This window comes from Opisthocomus hoazin, chromosome 8, assembly GCF_030867145.1.
Source record: "Opisthocomus hoazin isolate bOpiHoa1 chromosome 8, bOpiHoa1.hap1, whole genome shotgun sequence".
Classification (NCBI taxonomy): Eukaryota; Metazoa; Chordata; class Aves; order Opisthocomiformes; family Opisthocomidae; genus Opisthocomus; species Opisthocomus hoazin.
This window is the reverse complement of record NC_134421.1, coordinates 35,469,118-35,490,139: the sequence shown is the minus strand read 5'-3', so window position 1 is coordinate 35,490,139 and position 21,022 is coordinate 35,469,118. Positions and strand designations below refer to the sequence as shown.

At 43.5% G+C, this 21,022-nt stretch overlaps 1 protein-coding gene across 2 annotated transcripts in view; it reads left to right on the top strand.

The window, feature by feature from the left end:
* MSRB3 (methionine sulfoxide reductase B3) overlaps positions 1 to 21,022 on the top strand; it is an 86,614-nt gene that overhangs the window by 15,864 nt on the left and 49,728 nt on the right. The window contains exons 2-4 of one of the 2 annotated variants that reach the window (XM_075427883.1): positions 4,656 to 4,689; positions 18,384 to 18,492; positions 20,438 to 20,515. In XM_075427883.1, the coding sequence (XP_075283998.1) occupies positions 4,656 to 4,689; positions 18,384 to 18,492; positions 20,438 to 20,515 (221 nt within the window). Of the gene's footprint in view, positions 1 to 4,655; positions 4,783 to 18,383; positions 18,493 to 20,437; positions 20,516 to 21,022 lie in introns of both variants that reach the window. The other variant, XM_075427882.1, reaches the window with a different exon arrangement.

Below are 21,022 nucleotides of genomic sequence, written 5' to 3'. Positions count from 1 at the left end.
TGAATGATTAAAGTATTTTGCTCTCATCAGACAGTGAGCTTTTGCAAGGTACTTTAATAGCAAATCACGAACTTGTGAAGACACCTGGTTTGCATTATCAGTGCATGTACAAGCACATGAAAATCCAGAGCCTAAAATCTCTCTTCAAGGGTGAATTTCCAGAGGTCAATTACCTTTATAGTTTTGTGCTGAATGCTTCAAATACAGTACAATGCACTGAAGCATGCAGTTGTGTAAAAATACAGTTGTAAAGCACAAATGCATATCCACAGGATGTGTGGTTTTTTGAGAGCTGAAGGCTGCCTCCTCATTGTTCTAGCAGGCTGTTGGGAGGCCAGGACGGAAGGGATGGTTAGCCCAGGTGGTAAGGTATATGTGCATGAGGAGAACACGTTGTGTGCTGCAAAGGGTGCTAGTTTCAGGATCAGAGATCTTCTTGGATCGGAAGGGGGACTGGAACTCTTCCCTTCTCCCTTCTCCCATAAATAACCAGCAGTCCTCACCCCCCTGCTGCTAAGTTTTCCTGTGCTCCAGTCTCCTGCCGCAGCTGGCAGGTCAGTGATGGTTATTGTATCAGACCGCATTAAACATCTCCTTATAAGCTATTAAATGTTGCCTTTACCTCCATCTTGCCACACACCGTGACAAACCTAAGGCATTTGCCGCGAACAGGGAAGTCCCTAAAAACTGCCCAGTGCAGTGCAGGGAGCAGGAGAGACCAAGGGCTTCAGCGTCAGCAGAGAATGATTAAGGGAAGATGACTAGGGAGTTAATAACTGTTCAGACACAGAAGTCCTTGATATACTGAAGTACTTGCTCATGTGGTTCTCTCTAGCCTGCACTTCTTGTTCCTGCACTGCCCCGTGGTTGCTCTGTTCTGCCTGCTGAGTCAGACTGGTAGCAGCTTCAGGTGAGCAAACGCAAAAAAAAAAAAAAAAAAAAAATTGCTAAGGCTGGAATAAATGTATATATTAAATATTCCACTAAGCTTTATCAGTGAAACATTTAGTTATAGTTTGATTTATGTTAAAATAAATAAATAAAACATTTGCAAAACAACCATTTTAACTTACTGCTGGACTGGAGAAACTTATCAAAACAAATACTGATTAAAATTAAACTGTTACTGTAACACTGGAGTATAGCAGACTCGCAGGCCTTTACTGTCTTCTAACTCCTAGTTGTTTGGATTTCTCTAGTGTGGCGATATTTTTGCTTTTTTGCTTTTTCCAGTGACACAGAAATTCCTGAGGTAAGAGCCTGGCTCTCTGGGTAGTGTGTACCTATCTCTAATTGTTTCCTGCCCCCCAGCTGGGGCCAGAGACTTGGGGGTGGGGAGGTAAACTGGAAAAGAGTAGAAGCCTCACACTATTAAGGTCTCATTATTAGGGCAAGAAAAAAAAACGATTGTTCCCTTAAGATTTTGTGTTATTTTTTAATTTACTTGCAAAGGGCTAAAACTTCACATTTTTCTTGTGAGAGCTGGGATTCTCGTGTAATTTTAGCAATTCTGGACCTGAGTTGTCAGGAAAAACACTGAATGTGGAAAAACTTAAGCCAGCTCCTGAGACCCTTGATGTTTCCCTTTCAGCTCCTAAAAGCAAGATGTGGTAGTATCGGAATTTAATCTCTCAAATTGTCCCCTCCCCCAAAGAAATTTCTCTAGTTGCGGGCAGAGGTTGAGAAAATACAACCTGAGGACGTACAAAGTTCTTGATTTCCAAAAGACTAATTTGACAGACCCCCTATGTTACTTTTTAAGAATCTTGTTTATTTTGGGGCCGAACTTGGGACTTCTGAATGTTTGCAGTCGACAATATAGAAGCTCTTGAAAGCTGTCAGTACTTTAACATATGTCAACATTAGGATATCAGCATCCTAAAAGGCAGGCTTTCCTGGAGTTATCATCCTATCAAAAGGCTCCTGAAGCCCACCTAATGACCTAGTTACTGCTGTATTTGTATGGTCTGTATTTACACGATTTAGAAACTATCTGTGAGCGTAGTGTCCGTCTTAGGAGAGCCAGACAGGTGAAAGGACCATGCTGGCCCATGCTGTGGCCGGGCCGAAGAGTGAAGTGTGATGAAGGGGCTCCAAGAGGTCTGGTGACACCGGGGGGCAGCTGTGGAGGAGCCAGAGGTGTCCTGGGTGTTGCAGGCAGCGCAGCAAGTAGCATGTGTTTAAAAAAAACCCAACAACCCACCAAATGACAGCAACAAGAAGTGATGTGTAACCCCCTTCCCTCGATGGTGGGTTTTGCTCTGACCTCTTTGTGGAGCATCTGTCCCGCCAGGAAAGTGGTGTGTTGCGGTGCTGTACTAAAGATGGGGGGGGTGACAGGTCTGCGTGGTGGGAGCGCAAGGCTGCGGTACTCGCCATGGCTCAGGCGTGCGGCAGCCACGTTAGCACAGCGCTGGCGAGGTGGGGAGCTGTGCCAGCATGGCTGGGCTCCCTTGGTGCACCTCCAGCACCAGCATGGGGTCTTTGCTTAACCTGGAAAGGTCTGGGTATACGGGAGTTTAAACCACCTGCGATGGTGTTCCCATGATGGTCTTCTCTTCCCATGTTCCGCGTTGTGTCTGGCTGTTCCTGTTGAGATGCAAACCCTGTTCCTGAGCCTGTTGGTGGACGTGGCCAAGCTTGCATCTGCTGCAGAAAGAGCAAAGACCTGAACCTGTCGCAACGGCGTCACTGTCGTTCTCCCTCAGCCCCTTCTCGGTGCCTGTGGCATTGGCAGACAGGGGTGAGGCACCTCCAAACCAAGCGTGTTAATTGTAAGGAGTCTGGCTTTGCTCTTCTCTGCACGGATTCTTCAGGAGCAGCTCTTGCATGGTCCATACGCTCCCCACAGCAGGGGTTTTGTGGGCTTGTGGTACGGAGCACCAGGAGGTCCCCTCCTACTGGGAACTGCTGGGCTTTGCTGTAAGGTATGGGGTAAATAAAGATAGCGCTCAGAACGTCAGCAGTGGAAGAATAAAATCTGTTAACCACAATAAAGTACTTCCATGAACGCTCAGTTAGATTTTACTGGGCTTTCAGGACTTGCATACCCTCTGAGTCTTCATGAATACTTCAGACTAAATAACAGCGTTTCGGTGAGCACTGAGATACCTGACATTTCCAGGAGGTCAGGATCAATTTTATAATTCCAGATAATTTCCTTTAAGCTGTTGACACGTGAGGGAGTTCGGGCCCTGGCAGGGGAGAGCAGGGCGGCGGTGCTGGTGGGGGCCGTCAACGCGGGACGGCACCGGGGGAGGGCGGCGCGGTGCGGCCCTTCGCCCCTAGGCCGTGCTCCTCGGCGGCCTCCTGGCGGCCTCCGGGGGATCGCACAGGAGGGTCGGCAGAGACCCTGTCAGCCCTCGAAATGGCGGCGGAGCCGAGCGCTCCGGGAGCCCCGCGGAAGCCGTTGGGCCGGCCGGGTGTAACGGCGGCCGGGGACCGCGACGGCCCGGCGCTGCCTCATGGCGGGGCCGCCAGGCGGCGCCGCGGTGCGCAGGCGGGGGGCGGTGCGGGCCGGCGGGGGGCGCCCGCTGCCGGCGCTGGCGGAGCGCGGCTTTGAGCCGCGGGCGGGGGGCGGCCGCGCTTCCCGCCGCCGGGCACGTGCCCGTTGCCCTCAGCGCCGCCCGTTCGCCGGCGCGTCCTGCGGCCCTTGCGCCGTGACACTCGGAACTAAGAAAGAGGGCAACGGGGGGGCAGCTGGGGGCCGTGCCCTGCGGCCGGTGGGGCACCCGGGGCTAGTCCCGCTTCCGCCGGGGCCCGTGGGGGCTTCGTTACTGTCTTCGGCGGGGCCTGGCCCCGCTCGCCGTGCTCCGCAACCCCCTGGAGCGAGCTGCCCCTGTCAGTGGCCGGGCGGTAAGGCAGCTGCTGCGTTCCCTCTTCCCCGTCGCGGGGAAATGAAACAAATTAGTGTTCGTGCGTTAAATCCCTTTAAAATCAAATCCCGCGACTGCCGTCTCTCAGTTTGCTATATTTAAACCGGCTGTAAGATTGTTTAAATGCATCTCGTGGACAGTTTACAATGCGAATTGTTTCCTGCCTTAAAAAAAAAAAAAAAAGCAGCCGTGGTTTTAAGATATCTGGCAGGTTTATTACAATGAAATGTCACATTCCTCAAACAAGTCATCAAAAGAACAGTTTTTAGCGGTGACTGGTTTCCAGCATTCACTGTTCAGAAATGTTGCGGAGTGTGATTTTGTTTTAAATAGAATAAACAGAAAAAGCCTGGGCATTTGATCTGGCTGGCACTCCTGGGTGCTCCGAGCAGGATCCCCGCGACCTGGCGGAGGTCCTGAGGCTTCGCCCTTGGCGCTGCCGCGCGTGGGCCCGCGCAGGTTGCTGCCCCGAGCTGCTCTCCGTTGGGTATCTAAAGCAGCCATTGTGAATGTCCCCTGTAAAAATGCCCCCTCCCTCTCACTTGGTAGTGTAGAAAGTGGTTTCACTGAACACTGTGTAATATATATCAAAATGTGTGTTGGGGGGGTATCAGAAATGGGCTAAACGTGCTAAGAACAGCGTGTTCAGAATTGTGCTCCCATGTGATGGTCTTGTAAACTTGTAAGCGTTGTTTTTTCTGTGAATGTATCTTAACATTTTTGGTGTTTTAATTTGTTCTCATCTTTTTTTTCTTTTTTTTTTTTTTCTTCCCTACTCAGCTCTTGCCCCTGTTCTTTGCCTCTGGTTTTGTTGGTGAGGATATCACAGTGATGTCTGCATTCAACCTGCTGCATTTGGTGACAAAGAGCCAGCCAGTGGCCCTGCGAGCCTGTGGGCTTCCCTCAGGTTGAATGGGTGCTGCTTGTTGTGTCATGCGTGATGAAGGCCCTTTTAGGAATGGTGTCTCTGCTGCAGGAAACGATGTGCTATGGGTTGCTCTGGTTTGTTCAAATTTTCCTTTGAACCAGAAATTTGTTTGCCTTTTGTTTTTTGTAAAAGTCACTGGTTTGAGTGAGGGTTTTCGTAACTGAGATTTTAGGATGCTTGGAAATGCTGTCTGACTTCCTTGTTCAACATATTCTCTCTTAAATTTTATATTATTTTCCTCATTCTTGGCAAAAACTGTGGAATTAAACTGAAAATAATTTATTAAATGCCATTTGTATTTTTTAAAAAAGATGCATAAAAGAATTTAGCATTTCAATTGCTCTTAAATGATAGGACTTAAAAGTATTTTCCAAAATCTTTAGCTGTATACTATAGTTACACTCCATGTGTCCCTTTTTATGTTTTTATTGTAAGTCAAATATGTTATACTGAAAATTATGTACAAAAAGTGTGGAGAATTTAAAACTTAATTCTTTTATTTCTTTGACAGCATATTCTTTAATTACGTGACACTTCTGAAAAATAAATGAATGGAGACATGCCATTTAATACCAAGATGCAGCTGCACTTTCCATGTAAGGTCCACATTCAGCTTTTGGGTCTGTGGAGGGTGCCATAAGGCCCCATCCCCATGAATTTGCTATGTCATGAAAACCTTGAATTTAAGTATTTTGCTTTTCACTTAAACAGTGACAGTATCTGTAATGTCTGCATAATGATGTCGGTGTACATGGTTATCTAGGAGAAAATAAAAGCTGCACTGAGCTAATTTTTAACGTTACTAGGAATTTTCTTGACACCCAAATAAAAAAAAGATACAATCTTGGCTCATTAGTATTTGAAGCATCAAAAAAGAACCAGCTTTTCCATTTATGCTGCGCTCACAACTGGTCCATAAGGGTGCAAAATGTTACGAGCGCTTTTTCACAGAGCTGGACTGAACAAGCGTATGGAGATGATGTTTTAAAGATCGTTTTCAGTGATAAGACATCAGTTTTCAAGCTGATGGATTTTTCTGAAGCTGATTACGCTGTATTTGAACTAAATCTGAGTCTAATTTTTGCAGCATTTGTGTTGTGTTTCCCCCCACATGTGCACAAAACTCTCATTAACCTAGATAGGAGCTGCAAACACATATTGAGGAAGAGGGAGAATAGCCCACATTGTGTCAGCCTGACCTTGGTTTCCTGTTATATTTGCTGCTGAGCCAGATTTAAAATCCTAAAAATATAGGATAAGCAAATTTCCTTAGCCCTCACTGTGCACCTTTTGATGCACGTTCATATTGCTGGTGTCTACCTTAAAATGGGGGCATTCTGTCTTCCGGCCATTTTGTTCCTGCTCTGAAAAGGAGATCTCAAAGTTGGTCAGCTAGAAACACAGCCCGTGGGAGGTTTTGCTGTTGGGTATCTGTTCGCAAAGCATTACATTAGCTATTTTGTCAAATCGTTTTTCTGGCGTAATCCAGTAGTCACATTTTGGAATAAAAAGCTCATAACATTACTGTTTATTCCTGCCCCTTTGATCCATAACTGTGCAAACAGTAAGAGATGGAGTTCCACTGACAGGCCACTTTATAGATACATACATATATAGAGAGATATTTATATATAATAAACCCAAATGCATCTGCTAACAGTGGAATAATATACAATCACATATCTCACGTATTTTAAGAGTAATCTGAATTTCCCAGATGCTAATAAATTAACGTAGGCTTGCTTTGCCTTTGGTTTGGGTTTTTGTGTATGGTGTATTGACAGGTTGCAAGTAAATGGTATATATAGCATGTATCGAATTAAACATGGGAACGAGAGCTAGAGCCAACATCTGCCTAAATGCCACGGTGCACTGTGACTTTAACTTTTGAATATGAATAGAACGCGCTGAGTTCTCGTGACTTTGTTACAACATTACGCTTTGAATTAGTACTTTTCCCACCACCCATTTCTGTGCAAATTGCAGCCATGCGACCGTACCACCGTGCTGTGTGCCCACCGGATCTGGAATGGTGTGGAGTTTGGTCTTCTGGTTGAGTGGCAAATTCAATACAGAAGGAGACTTTCTAACCTTCTGGAACCGCTGCCTGCTCAGCGTAAGAGAGCAAAGTGCTGGCAGAGCTGTAAATTGGGCTTTCAAACACAGTTTTAAACTTCACACAGTTAAATATTGGCAGGGCAAAGGCTTGAATGAAAGTATTTCAATTTTTATGCTTGGAATGGTACCTCTGTCCTTCCTGTAAGCAAAAAGTAATACAAAGTAATGTTTACTTTGTATTTAGTATAAAGTCATAGTTGTAGATCAGAAGCAAGTGAATTTTTTTTTTTCCACAACGTTAAATGAATGAAATAATGCTAGGAAGTGTCTTAGAACAGGGATGACCTTCTGTCTCTTCTTTGAAACACTATTTTGTAAGCATGTGTGAGTTACGCTGGATTATTCATTCGTAAAGTGAATTAACAGTTGTGCTAGTGAAGTGTTTTTATTTCCTCTTTTTCTATTTGTATACTAGCGCCTGGACCTATTCTTCCAACTTGTATTTCAAAAATATTTTTTGTCTGAAGTTAGGACTAAATGTTTCAGTGTGTGCAAACCTAGTGCATGGTTTGCCCGTAACGTCTCTTAGAGCCGACACGGTAAAGTCGGAGCCCGAGAGGCGCTCCCAGTAGATGGCACTAAGCATATGCTGTTTAGCACGGCTAGCACTATATGAAAAGCTTCCCATTTAGGAGTCATTCATACATAAAGCACGCCCTGAGATCATATGAACATTTACTGGTATTTTAAGAACAGCGGGAGCACCATCTACGCTTGTACGCAAACTACACTGACATTGGTTCAAGGTTTCTTCATTTCCAGTAATGATTACAGCTCTGGTGTGTCTGTTGTGGGATGTAGAAGTGGTGCACCTTGAGCCCGCTTTATTAGAGTTGAATGCTCTGAATTTCTTTGAAAACATAGGATGCACTCAGCACCTGCCAGGATTTAGTTCACAGAAATTAAATCTTAAAAAAAAAAAACAACCCCAAAACCACAACAAAACCACCCAAAACTTTTAATGTAAAAACTACTTCAGCTGCTTTAGTGCATACCAGCGAGTAACTGATACAAATAATGATTATGCAGATTCCATGTACATATGTTTTCTGTAGCAGACCACCAAGCTATAAAGTAAAAAGATAGCTTATTTTGCTTTGCTGTGTCTTTTAATTATTATGGGTTCTTACTTCTTAAAAATTTCCTTTATTTCTTTAACACTTTGAATGTTGTGCTGCTTACATCACATTTTTTGCATGAAATAATTTGGCTTTTCCTCTCCTGTAGATCAAAGAAAATTATGGTGCTTGTAAAATTAAGTAAAAATAATGATGAAGAATTTACAGGGGTAGACAGTATTTTTTTCTGTACGAAATAATAAAGTTCTAGATAATATTAAATTGTTGTGAAGTGTTTAATTACTAAAGTAACTACTAGTAGGAAACCATACTTTTCTAGGGTTAGATTAAACTACAATACATCTGTATGAAGATGGTGCTGGGCATATGGTGTAAGTCTTTATTAAGTAAATGTCTATAGTATAGTTTCTCATAACTTGTTTTGTTAATTCCAAGTTTCAGTATAATGTCTTTCCATAAAATTGAAATGAATAATTAGTGGACAAAAAGTTACTGAGTCTCAAAATTGGATTTTTGGTAGTAATCTGTTAACATAAATGATTACTTTTAGAGCAGATCTTGCAAACAGTTACATACATGAGTTATTCATATGCATTTGTTCCTCTGAACTCTCAAACTGCTCATGTCAGTGGTATTATCTGCGTGCGTAGTGTTTGCCAGATCTGGCTTGAACAGCAAAAAGTCTAGAAAAGACCTTAGTCTCGTGTGTTCAAAATATAGTAGTTGCTGTCAAACTTTGTGTAACTTATGTATGTCTAAACGTTTCGTATTGTATGTTCAGAGATACAATTTCCATAATGTATGTTACAACTTTCCCATAGCTTTCCATAATGTGTGTCAGCAAAGATGTACTGTTACAGATGTCTCTTCACACAGTCTGAAGGAAAATAAAAGTAAGACTGATATGTTGTATAACAAACACCACCAGTATGGCTATGGTTGAGTTTGTGTCAGTGTTTTCAGTATAAATCCCTATTTTCTGGAGTTCATATCTTGAACGTAAAAGTTTGCTCTGGGTTGAAATGTGTCATATGAGGTCTCGTTTGGATGTATGTATGCCTCAGAACTGATTGGGGGGCCAAAACTTAAAACTCGCTTCTGTGAAGCTAAATTAAAAAGAAAAAGCAAATATCGGTTTGGAACAAAAATATATTTTTAAACTTAAAATACAGTCTTACAAATTACATAGTTTACTACTTCCCAGAAGTTATGAGGTATTTGCTAAATGCTTGAAAGGAGTCTTGAAAATGTGTGAGCATGATAGTAAATAGCCTGTGAAACTGTTCATGTGCCATATAAATGTCTGTGTATGTCTGCCTCTTAGTCATATGATAGTAGAATGCTGCATTATCATAACAGAGTATATAACATTATTGTATTTTTGGAACGGCTTGAAAATGAGTTTTAAAAATCACCTTTGTATAGCTGTCTTAATAGGAGTACATTCATTGCTGTGTTTGCTTAAAAAATTACCCTATATTGACAAATGTTTATTTTCTCCAATAGTGTTCAGTCTAGAATATCTTATTTAATACTGTTTAGCATGAAATTTATTTGTAGATATCTCACTGGGAGTAATGCTGTTATTGTGCCTGATGCTTGCAAAACTTGGGATCATAAAGATGACCAGAAACCCTTTGTTAACGTACCCTTTTTGTTTGCACCCTGGATTTGCATCCCATTTTGTCCCCCTTTTTAGCTCCTGGTTCTGGTGGGGTTTGCACTGTCTCTCATCTGCTTGACAGGCAGAAGGCGCTCGTCCCTGCGTCCTCTGAGTGGGGGCTCCGCTATGGCCCTGTGGTGCTGAGTAGCGAAGGGATGATCAGAAGTTTCCTGTGCTCCCAGCACCATGCACCGAGATGGTTCCTTGATGTATTCCCTGACAGATCTCTTAAGGTCATTTGCTTTCCCTTCCTGCCCCCATAAAGGACCCACCACAAGCCATTTCTACCTTTCTTGCAGGAATGTTTTAATTCTGGGAGCTCATAAATTTCCTGCGTTCCATTCCTGTGCCCTCTGCAGTTCAGGCTTAACTGTGTTTTCTACTGGAGCTGGGTATGGAAAAGATGAAGTTTCTGCACTGTATTTCTGTGTTTTCAAGGCTCCCATGAAAAGCTACGCTTTCAGTTATTAGATTCTCTCTATATAACAGGAGGTTTGAGAAGTCCTTTAAGGGCTGCCTTTGCTTTTTTCCCTTCAATTAAAAGCAACCCCTGGCTTTGTCCTTACTCTAAAGAGTACATGATGAAGGTTGTGGTGTAAAGGAGAGGTTACAGCACAGGAGAAGGCAGGAGATTTAGGAAGAATGTTGCTAAGCTGACGGAGGGCAAGCAAGAAAAGGTGCAAGATGGAAAAGTGAACCCTAAAATCATAAAAGTATGTTTGGAAGTGATGGAGCAGATGATCCAGGGGGTCACTTATGGGATGTGCAAGCTTGGAATTGGATGGTACGTTGAATGGGTCTACAGAGTGTGAACTGGGAGTCAGTCACCAGAGACACAGACATTACCATAACCCAGCTGTTAGGTTAGCTACAGGCTGCTACAGCACAGATCGTGCTTTGGGAGGAAACAAGGAATAGAGAGAAATTGCGCCCCTGAGGCGGCTAACAGTCAGAAAATGTTTGTTCTTAGTTACAAGCTAAACGTGTCTCATCTCGTGACGTGCTTCAGAAGAAGCTGTGGTGGGCAGGGGTGCCTGGCTGGGTAGAAGGTGTCCCCTGCCCCAGCTGGAGGAGAGCTTCCCGTGGGACAGACAGTAGCTGCTGGCAGCCCAGGCCCAGTGTGGGCGGCTTTGTGCACCGCAGGTGAGCTCCCTGCTCACAACACCCTGGCCCGGGTCACGGAGTCCCGAGGAGAGCAGAATGGGGAAGGGCTCCACCGAGTCCTGTCAGAGCCCTTTTATGGGGCTTGACCCCATCTGCCTGACCCGTAAAGCATGGCTGAATTTTACAGAAGCACGGGGAAGTCCGGAAGGCCCACTGCAGAGGGAAGTTGGCAGTTACTAACCTTTTGGGCTGTTTCTCTACCTTGAGTCCCGATGCAGGTTGAGAGGGGAGGGCACTACAGTGTTTTCCGTGGTGGCCACAGCAGAGCAACAGCTGGAGCACAATGTGTTCCAGCTGTTCCTGTCCTCATGCTGGGTACGTCCCTCCGTGCTTGGAGACGTGGGATGAGAGGCCACGGAGCAGGCTGTGCCTGCTTGTGTCTTTGCTGAAGGGGTTCCTGCACAGTTGGAGACAGACGGCGTTTTGCAGGGGGTTGGAGCTGGGCTGTTGTGAGGATCTGGAGGAGAAGAGAGACCTCCCCCCAGCCCGCTCCTCTCCTCCACCCCCAGCCCGAGCGTAGATCGCGGCACCTTGATTCTTGAAGCGCAGTGCTCATTTCACAGGCCACACATCACTATTGTGGGGGAAGCAGCAGGAGGATTTAGCAACAGCCTGAATGCCACAATAAGCTACAGACCACTGTGGTAACCGCCGGCAAATGCTGACTTTTTAATTGTTTCCGCTACAGGGTTAAACCTTTATTAAAGCCGTGTGAATAAACTTATTTTGATGGCTTACTGAAATATTTTAAATGCAAGAAGTAACATAAAGCAGTCGTATTAAATTTAGCTTAATTCTGCTGTTAATAAATTGCCTTTCCAGATGTTGTGCACCCTTTTATTGATTCTGACAGAAATCTGACCAGATACAGAGTGCTCAGTGTCTCTGCCTTTCTTGTTTTTAATTTAAAAAAATGTCGTGCCTCTGAAAGGTGCTAGGATCATATCAGCAAAACAAAAGTCTCTTTATCTGTTAGGGGAGAGAGGAAGAGAAATCCATCATTATAAATGTTCCCTCCTTCTCTCCTGTACCAGTAGATCCTGATCTTGTCTTCCCTAGTTTGCATCCAAGAGTAAGGCAAATAGGTCAGCTGCCCTGTGCACTCTGTCTTCGGCCATCTCAGCAGAACGGATAACAAACGTGGCAGTTCGGAACGTAAGGAGCTTTTGCTCCATGTAACTGGAGGTGCTTCTGTTCACCAGCCTCTGCTGAGCAGCTGCGTGGTCCCATCACTATAGTACCAGCGAAGATGACAGCTCAGAAACCCCAGGGAAAGCTGCCTTCACCTCCACCAGCCAGCACAGGGTGGTGGCGGAGTCCTCAGCTGTTACAATTTGGAGAGGTTGTGAGACCGAGATAGTGGCTGGTAGCGACATTTGTTTCATTGACGTGAGATAAGGAAGTAAAGTAGATGTCCCTGGAGAGGACAAATGGAGCTGCTTTTCTTTCCCCCTTCCCCACTACGCAAAACACTTCAGTCTTTTGTGAAACGTATTTAACATTGGCAGGGGAGGGGAGGCAGCTTCAGATTTGTTTTCCAGGGAATGTCTCTTTGGCTTGCATGGCTATCTCGGCCACATAACCTGCCGCAGATGCTTGCAGACCTGAGGAAACAACAGAGTGGCTTCCGTTCCTGTAGATGGTGCCTGTGCTGGGACCAGTGGAGTTCCAGTACCACCTTCTTTGGAGAGAAAACGAGTGCGCAGAGGAGATTGTGTTAATTGGGAGTTTCGAATTTGTTTTTTTAGTGCTTGAGCAATTTGTTGTCATACATGGGAGAGCTCTGATGGTGACTCAAAATACATACATTTATATAAAACACAAACCATGTCGATGACCAGGTGGTAAAAGTAAATGTGACAGGCCTGTTACAGGATTGCACAGAAAGCTTGTGAATTTGCAAAGGAGGGGCTTGCCCTTCGCTTGTGGCCATGTAACCCTCCTGGGTGTTAAGTAAATAATTTCTTTTAAATACAGTTAATTTTTGGGTGATATGCTTTTAAGATAGAACCTGGCATTTGACCCAAAATTGTAACTGTTGTCCTGGTACCCGGTTTTTGGGTTTTCAACGCACAATATAGTGGAAATGGTTTTCGCCCCATTACTCCTAATGCTTGCATGAAACTGCAAATGGTATTCAACAGCGGGTGGGGGTTAGCTACCTACAGCAAGAAAGCAAAGGAGCCATACCTCAGAGGAAAAATGCAGATCTGTTTCTCTCTGTGTAAAACATTTACAGGGTTTTTTTAATGATGAAGTTTGGATTTTACTTAAACTTGACCTCCCAACTTTTCAGAGTTCTTTTGTGGCATCTATCCTAGTGAGCAGCATGCTTAGGTAATTTAAAATGGCTTGTGATGGGATTATAAAGAGATCTATCATGTCAAATACAGGTTTTATAAAACAGTGTTTTCCAGCTTGCAAGCCAATAGAACTGTTTGCATTGATTTGCAGTTTCAAGAGTTAGGGTTTTTTTGCCTAGAGGCGCAGTTCCTGGCTTGTTTGTAGTGAGAGGACGCTGGGGTGCTCTCCCAAGGCTGTAGACTGGAGGCCGCAGAGAACAGACTAAACAGAAGTGAAACAGAGCGCTGCGCTGTTTTTTCCTAAGCAGAGAGAGAGGCTAAACTGTAAACAAGAGGCATAAACTGTGTAACTGAGATTTGAAATAATAAAAGTGGGAGATTCCCCTTTCAATAATACTGAGTGTAAGTGATAGCATATGTAAGAATATTTATTTAAAGAAATGTGTGCAAATATTTTTTAACCTTGCAGGATTCCTCTTAACATCAGTTTGAGATGATTTACTATCAATGACTACGGTATGACCCATTCCTGAGGGGACAGGCTTTGAGAAGCAGAGATGTATGCTTAGAGCCAGATCCTGTAATCTGATTTACATTTGTAGACCCTTATGTAGTTGTTGGAGCTGTGCGTATTCTCAAGGGTCTGCCCACACAGGTCACATTGCAGGATTGGGGCTGGGGTGGTATATGAATAACAAAATGTGCTGGAAGGCCCCAAAAAAACTGCTTGGGTATGTTAAAAGAAGTAGTACTGAAAACTAGAAGCCCGATTTATTATATGGCTGTGCTCTGCTGGAACATTTGATCTTGCTGTATTTAATTCAGGAAGTCTTAATGGTATGTGCTCGGTGCATGGCTGTAATGTCCATTAATGCTAGTGGAACATAAGCATACGTTGAAGGGGGAAAATGTATGCTGTGTCTTCCACGCAGTTGAAATGTTAATTTCAGTGATAGGAAGCCACAAAACATAAGAGAAAATAATTAGAATGGTTCAAAAGACTATTTGAAGAAGGAAAGCCATCAGGCAAAGTGCCACCCTATTTCAGGGCATGTCAGACATTAATCACCACCCTCCGGCACGCTGGAGCAGGTGAAAGGCTGAGTGGTGAGGAGTAATGGTCTGCTAGCTTGTGCCCGTCTGGACGTATCCCGTGGCTGGTTTTCTTGTGACTGCTTATATGGAAGGAAATGGCACGCGCCTGCATCAGGAACCACAGATTTGAAAAGGTCAGTTGAAATTGGAATTTATATGTGAGATGAGGTGCTTAATGTCTTCATTATCAGGTCAACACCCAGAAAATACTTTCTGTTCACTTCATTAGTACAGAGGATGACTCCAGAGCTGAACTCTGAAATGCCTGTAGTCTGTGGGTGAATAGTGAATGGCAGAGTGCATTGCGTTGCTTTTCAGAAAAGCCGTTCCTAAGCACAGGAACGACATGAAGGCTCCCACAGGGTTTCTCTTGGTGTTTGTTTCACCCTCCTCAGTTTTTTTTCTGTTTATGCATTAAGATTTGCAAGCTTGGCCTGTTCTTCGCAAAGCCTTCCATCCTGCTCCAGGATCTTAACAGCTTTGAGGACTGCTGTACCTGGTGGCACCAGGCTGAAGGCAGGTGGCCTTGAGTGGAAGCGCTGGTGCCACTGTGTGGAACAGCTGCCTGCGCACTGCTCCTCTGACAAGCGCCGACCCCAACAAAGGCACTGAGGTGCGCTGAGGAGAGTGATTTAATTTGGCCTCCGATCCCACGCTGGAATGTAAAGGGAATTTTGTCTGCCCTTGTAGGCCGGCGTTCACCTCCCCTGCCAGCAGGATCTAGCTGGAGTTAGGAACATTGCTGTCCTGGGCTCTTCTAGAAGTCATTGCCGAGAGCACCACCTCCAAAGAACAAGTGAGATCCGATTCAGAGTCCTAATAAAGATCTAATGAATCCAGACTCTGTTACCCTCACAGCGCATTTAATTTACTCTCACCTTTAATGTAATCACACTGATGTCACGCTGTTTGTAAAACTGATGACCTTTTGTCTCTTCTGCCATGAACTGTGTAATTTGCAAATGAACTGCAAGCCTGCCGTTATGCCCGGGTTGCCAAAGAAGTTCATTGCCCATATGGGAACGCTTTCCACAGCCCGTAGCTTGTCCCTGTTTTGGGGAACCACGCTGAGGAAGGTGGTCAGCCTGCACCTTTTGATATTCTCTGCTTTGATTACGAATTTGGTAACAGCTACATTGCTAGGAGTGGCTTCTCTCATGTTGGGCATGTATTTGTGTAGCTTTATGTTGTCCCCTCCCAAGATACGGACAGTTGGCTTGGATATAGCAAACGTCTCATACATGCTGTAAAGGAACAGGTACAAAAATGGAAAGAGCCACTCTTGTACTGCAACTTGAGCACTTTTGCCCTTGCATGTTATTTTTTTCCCAACTAAAGGACTGTATTCCTAGAATCTCATCCAGTAATTTTTAGGATTCATTGCAGTTTATTGAGGCTTGTCAGCCAGCCCTGTTGCAGATAATGTATCCTTACATCCTCTGCAGTCAGCGTTGAGTCTTGCTTTACCTCCCTGGCTCTTTGGCAATATGGAAACAGTGCAATCAATCTACTGAGATTTGTTTGTTGCTAGCAGTTAAATAGTAAGTGCAATTAATTGAGTAGGGCTGTTCTTGAATGCTGAGGGCTGGACCAAGAGATTTCCTTTATGATTTGTAGTGCAACTATAGCTTTTTGCTGATGTATACTCTGTTAAATTACAAACCTGGAGAGTCCTTTGTCAAGGTAGGTTGCAGTTTACCCCAGTGCAGTTTGGCACAGTTCCCGTGTAGACATTAATACTTGTCTGTATTGTAAAACACGCAGTTAATTATTAAAAATAATGGGGAAAAAATATTTTCTAACACACTCCCTATTTCTGATCTGTGTCGTGGATCAATTGGCATATAGAAGTTTTCTGGTGCATATAGCGAGCACGATGATTGAAGAACACTGAATTTCTAAAATAGATTAAAAATTGTTCAAGGAGAGTAAGGAGGGAATACTGAACATTCTTTAAAACATTCAGTATTTCCTCTGACTTTTTCCAGAGTGAAATTACACTTAGTTTGCTTTTTTGCAACATCTAAAGAGCAAACAGGTTTTTTTTTTTAATAAATGGTAGATATTTTTAAAAGTGAAGAGATGTTGGTTTGTAAGATTCTTTGCTCCTCTCTAGACTATTTTTTAATATTGAAATTTTAGATGAAAGACTATCTCTCAAACAGTTTCTTTCTGAGCTGCGTAATGCAACATAACAATAGCTATTTATATAATGCATATGCTTCCTCTCCCTGTTAGCTATACTTTGAAAGACTTATTAGTCCTAGAGCCCAGCACATTCAGCGAATAAAAACCTCCAAAGTTTGACATCTTTAAATAAGCAACCAAAAGTTATAAAGAACAAACCTCACTTACAGTTAGGAAACAATATTTACATTTAAGGTTGAAAAGCCAGGATGTAGGAAAATTTTGCTAATTTGGAAGGTGACCTTTAAGTGCACCAAAACCAAATAATTTGTAAGCTATGGCACAGGGCACATTCCTGCAAAATTTGTGTGAATACTGCTTTAGTGATTCTTGAAAGACAAACAAAGAGGCCTGGAATGAAATCTTTATCCCTCTCCCAAATAAGATTGAAGCTAACAAAGGCATACAGCAGCGCTCTTTCAAAGCTTGCGATTAAAACGAAGGCTCTGCAGCACAGCTAATGAGATGGCTCAGAGTGGAAAACAATCTGTTTTCAAGAATGTTTAGATCAAAAGTAATTTCTAATCTATGAAATAAAGTCGCTTTTCAATACCTTTCTTTCACTAGTAAAGCTTTTTATGTTTGCACTATTTACTTCAATCAGATGTTTTCAATTTTACTTTTTTCTTCCTGAAAATACTTCCTAGGGTTAGTTGGTAGTGACCAACAGCATTATTCTTCTTCTCTCTCCCCTATTCACCCACCCCCACATATGAAAAAAAATGAGAAAAGAAGAGGGGGAGGAAGAAAGAAACATCTTTTCTTAAATGATTTGCAAGCATCTGTGCTTTAAGCTACTTTTTATGAACACTCCTTAGTAATGACTCAAGGTAAAAAAGCAGAAAAGCATCCAATGTTAGGAAATTGCAATCCAATACCATGTAATTTAAACCTGCCATTGCCTCTCCTGTACTAAATGACATACAGATGGGTAGCTCTGTTCCCTATACTTTGGGAACACAATTGGTCTTTTTAAAAGAGTGTATATACATTACTAGCAAAAAATATTTTTGTTGGGACTGTTTATTTCTAATTGTGCCATATTTTAATTACTGTCAGAGTGCTGCTTCACTGCTGTATTTCATCAGCTAATTTTTTCAAGCAATTATCAAAGTTATTTTAGTATTTGCTGATTTCTGTTACTACTTTGGGAGTTTTCATTCTCAACCTTATTGTTATTTTTGCTTTTCTGATGTGATATGAATTTCTGCACTATACAGATTTTTTTTACAGTAATCCTTATGTACTCCTTGGATTTTATGTGTGAACTAAGCAAAACATAAGACGAGATTTTTGAAGGAGGGTAATTTCAATAGCAACCCTGATTTTTTACCACAAATTTATTGTTGAACCCTGTACAGCTTTGTGCATAAAGATAAGACTTGCTCCTCAGGGCTGCAATTCTAGCACTTCAACGGTGAAAAAATACAACGGTTAATGTTATAAAGTAAAAGGATGAGGATGCAACTAGAAATTAAATGAACCTTACTGGAATTCTAAAGATTTAGAACTGGTTTTCAGTTACTTCAAAGGGTAATGAAATTGTTGGATGTTGTGGCTGAACATCATATGCCCATTACCGTATGTCTCCAATATAGATGTCTTGTAAAGAATGTTTCAGCTGTAGCTGGGGTTTTTTTGCAGATTTTTGTTTTAACAGTTGGAAAAATGTTACTTTCTTGTGAATGATTGTGTGCACAACAGTTTAGTGTATAACACACCGAAGGGCTTTGGCTGTAGCACATTGTCACTGCTCCAGTGGAATCACCTGGCTCTCAAGCAAAATTCTTTTTTAAACTTGGATTTGAAGAAATAATCAGCTGCAGTTCAGCTGAGCCATTCTTCGTGCATTAGGGACCGGTCTGGTCATTGACAAGTGAATGCAGAAGCTATGCTGTGGCCGTCTGCCAAAGCAATTATTCAGGATTTAAGCTAAAAAGGCTCCTTCTCCCATATCCTCTCCCTTTGCAGGGTCATGTAGGGATAAAAAGGACTGTAAGGTGGTCTTTTCCCAGGAGGAGCTGAGGAAGCGGCTGACACCCTTGCAGTACCATGTCACTCAGGAGAAGGGGACTGAAAGGTAAGGCAGGACGAAGGAAACGCAGTCCTCAAAACACAGATTCTTTTCTCCCCCTCCTGTGAACGGTGCTTCCTCACCTTGCCCACCAAGGTGTGGGGTTTTTTTTCCCCCCAGGATTTCTGCACTTGTTTACTAACCCCTACAAATTAACACCACTGCAAAGACAAGCATCTGCAGCACGGGGGCCGAGGCCAGGGATCCTGTGTGATTTTTTCTTTTAATGAACACTGCATGTCTTATAAAGTCACCAGGCTCATGTTTAGAGTCTGTTTTTAGTTTACTACAAAATGTGTGGAAGTAATAGCCGTTTAGGTACACTTTTTTTGGAAGACATCGCAGTAAGCAGAACCGCGAGGGAAATGGCCCCGTGCCAGGAGGCTGGAGGTTTGAAGGTGGCCATTGTAAGTATAGACGTTTTGGCTGCAGAAAGAAGGTAGCATAATTTAGTTCTTTTCCACCCCACTCCAATTTCTTTTTGAAGCACATGTGGAGAAGGTATTTATTGGCTCATTTGTGGTTGGAATGTCAAAAATTTTCAATAACTGCCCTCACATGGCTTTAGTCGCTGGAAGCCAGCCCTGAGTCCTGGAGGGGGTAAAAAAAAAAAAGGAGGACTCGTTTCCAAGACTGTTTTTAGTGAATAAAGTCTCTCTCTCAGCTGATTCCAGCGTGAAGGTAACGTGCCAAGGCCTCGCCATTTTTTGTTGTCTAATTTATACCACTGAGCTTGGCATAAGGCCCTGGCTTTACCTCTGCTCCAAACGTACTAATGATGTAACTGCTTGTTTTCATTCATGGCCTGCGCGGGCTCTCCACGCTGCACGTGGTGTCCCGGTTGACGGGCAGCGCTCATCCCGACAGCGCGTCGCGGCGGCTGCGCTTGCCGAGGGGGGATGGCAGGGACGGTCCACCCCGGTCCACCCTGGCCCCCTTCGTCGGGCCAGGGCAGGGTGACGCTGGCTGGGCTCTGCTGGGAGGCCTGCCTTCCCCCGGCCCTCCACGCGCTTGTGTACGGGACCAACAACGTGATTTAATGCACACAAACAATCGGAGATTAGGTCATTCTTAAAAATCCTGTTTATAAAAAAAAATTGGACCTCATAAAAAGGGTGAAAGGATAATAAAAACAAGCTGCCGAGCACATAGGCTTTTTGTTGGGCTGGCGCAGCTGATTCGTATTAGATGAATGACCTCCTAGCCTTTTAGATTGTTAACTTAGAAAAATACTCCCTTAAAGCTGTAATATTGCTTTTCAACTAAAAATATAAGGTGCACACAGCTTGAAATCGTGGACCAATTATTTCATTTTCAGCTACAATGCCTGTGTTGCCCCAGCAGCCCATTGGGGCCTGAGCCAGTGCCATGGCTTCAGAGCTCAGGGCAGCTGAGCCTGGGCACTTCGCCCCCCCGGCCTGGGCCCCCGAGCCTGGGCACTTTGCCCCTCATCTGGGGCGGCTGAGCCCGGGCACTTTGCCCCCCGGCATGGACCCCCAAGCCTGGGCGGTTCGCCCCTCGTCTGAGGCGGCTGAGCCAGGGTGCTTCACCCCTTGGCCTGGGCAGCCAAGCCCGCTGCCAGCACGTTTACCAAAGACAGACCTGGAGAAGTGCGCCAGTTGAGCTGTGTGTCTATGCCTACAAAAACTTACACTTTGCTCGCCAAATAGGGGAAAATTCGAGTTTTTCCCTTGTTGTTGTTCTGTGCTGTGAACTGTGGGACAATTTGCTTCCTCTTGCATGATACGTAACACCTGAGGCACACTAATGAGGACATTCCCCTTTTCCTGTGCCTGCTTTATTTACTGCTTTAATAAAAAACAACTACAAGCTTTTAAATTGTTGGGTTTTTTTCTGTAACATTTTTCTAAAGCCTTAGCTAATTTAATAATTAAAAAGAAAACAAAATTCCTTTATTTATTTTTAAAATGCAGTGTTGTTGTTTTCCCAGTGCCTTTGAGGGGGAGTACACACATCATAAAGCTCAAGGAATTTACAAATGTGTTGTTTGTGGGACTCCTTTATTCAAGTGAGTATGCTAAATGTAGTTCTGAGATTTCTGTCTTAGTTTATGTGCTGTGTTTCCGTGTAATCTTCTGTATATTCCAGTAATCGTATAAGATTAAAGTCATTCAAATTGACAAGGGATACATGTCAAACTGACAAGGGAGAAGCAATGTAAGTAATAATGCTATAGTAAAATTCATCTTATAGTAAGGATAAAGAATTTAGTAAATAAGATAGTAAGATAACATTCTAGTAAAATACGCAATTGACTGTAAAAATCAGTAATTCTTTTTTTTCTCCTCTGCTTATACAGCCATGCCAAGTAATTGTAACACAGTCTTTCATTGCACTGATAAATAGGAGTTTTGGCTGTTAGCATTACTCACAGGTAGCTTTAAGATCTGGATCCCAGGCAGTGATGCTGCATCCATGCTACAGCATTGTGTCTTATCATGGAGAAAAAAGGAGATGCTGTTTTAGAATTCAAGCAGTTAAGAAAACAAAATTCAGGAAAATTGCATTACTTCTT